Source organism: Sinocyclocheilus anshuiensis, unplaced genomic scaffold, assembly GCF_001515605.1.
Source record: "Sinocyclocheilus anshuiensis isolate Anshui unplaced genomic scaffold, SAMN03320099.WGS_v1.1 C32892990, whole genome shotgun sequence".
Lineage (NCBI taxonomy): Eukaryota > Metazoa > Chordata > Actinopteri > Cypriniformes > Cyprinidae > Sinocyclocheilus > Sinocyclocheilus anshuiensis.
In genome coordinates, this window is record NW_015620776.1 from 1 (window position 1) to 1,689 (window position 1,689).

The 1,689-nt window shown below is 35.2% G+C and overlaps 1 protein-coding gene across 1 annotated transcript; it reads left to right on the forward strand.

Annotated features, from left to right (window-relative positions):
• Positions 1-42: 42 nt before the first annotated feature.
• On the forward strand, positions 43-1,683 carry LOC107683076 (interferon-induced GTP-binding protein Mx-like; the record flags this gene model as incomplete). The annotated part of the gene is made up of 4 exons (XM_016479164.1): positions 43-235; positions 658-777; positions 886-984; positions 1,657-1,683. Coding segments are annotated over exons 1-4 (436 nt in total), but the record flags the coding sequence as incomplete, so codon positions are not given.
• Positions 1,684-1,689: the final 6 nt, after the last annotated feature.

Here is a 1,689-nt window from a genome sequence, read left to right on the forward strand (position 1 = left end):
TTTTTTTTTTCTTTACATGTGTACATCTATCTTTACAGTCAGAAAATGAGGGGAGAGGTTCACAGTCATTTAGAAGAGAGCATTCGTCCATACATTGATCTGATTGACACTCTACGGTCAGTTGGCATCCATAAAGACTTGGCATTACCAACTATTGTAGTGATTGGAGACCAGAGTTCTGGAAAAAGCTCTGTGTTGGAAGCGCTGTCAGGAGTTGCGTTACCAAGAGGAAACGGTGAGGACTAATTTAATCTTTGCTATTGGATGTTCATACACACTCCGTGACCACTTTAAGCACATCTCTCCAATATTGCTCTATTGGTTTGTCTGAGATCTGGTGACAAGGCCCCGATTGAAAACACATAGGGCCATGGGACTATGTTTTCTACTACAGGAATGAGTTTTTTTGTTGTTTTTTTTAAAACTCCAATACACAAAGATACAATGGGAATGCATACCATGGTTTTATGGTTTCTATACAAACAACAAAGCTAATAATAATAACAAAAACAACACTCTAACATAATATTTTGCAGGTCAAGGGATGTTGTGACTCTCTCTGTCTCTCTCTGTCTCTCTAGATGGATGGATAGATAAAGCACTTGTCACATAATTTTCCACTTTAATTTTCTGTTGATTGTCGACTGTTTGCTATAGGAATTGTGACCAGATGTCCATTAGAGTTGAGGCTGAAGAAGGTACCAGGAGTCAACTGGAAGGCTGTTTTAACTTACGATAAGAAAACAGATGAATCTGTGAATTCCTCAAATTTTGCAGGTTAATAGTACTGCTTGCAGTGTTTTGTTTTCTTAATTGGAAGGGTTTCTTTCAGCTGCATTGAAATTATCGCTTTTACAACTGGATTTAAACCATGTTTTGTTGCAGGTCCTATTAAAGCCAGCAAACTGGTAGCACAGTCAACTCAAAATCAGGAGAAAATTGAATTTTCAGATCCTTCATTAGTTGAAGAACATGTTGCAGCAGGTTAGTAAAACTGCTGGAAATCTATTTTCTTTTCAGAGTTACAGGTATATAATAAAAAAAATCAAAATCTCAAACTGAAGTCACCATCAGTAACTGTGTACATATTTATTTTGTCCTATAAAATGGATTTGTCTTATAGTCTTGGATGCTGATTTGTCAATTCAGCATTCCAATTCACCTTATCACTGTGCAGAACCCATAGCACATCAGTTTTGTTGTATAGCCACATTCTGGTATATGAGGTACTGTTTCACTTCTGTATTAAGTTTATCCTCTCGAACCTGTTGTTAGCATGCTGCTAAGCTAACAACGAATAAGCAGTACACAATTATTGGGTAAAATAGTCAAACTATTGATGCTTTTAAGTACTGAATGAAATATACATTTACTTAAAGTCTCAAACATTTAGCCTACTGTTTCTATACAAATTGTGTATTTGAAGGCAAAAAAGGTACACAATTACATATAAAATGTAAACACAAATATTAATTTATTAATCACAAAGCAATGGTTGCACTCAAAATATTTAAGTACAATATAGTCTCTTTACAATGGCTTGACTACCATGAATATGTCTTTATTCTCACTGCTTTAAAGGACTTTTTTTTTTTTTCCCAATGAACATTAGATATTTAGCTATTATCAGTTAATTCTGCAGTTTGTGTTTTACAGCCCAGAATGAGCTGGCAGGAAAAGGGGTAGGAA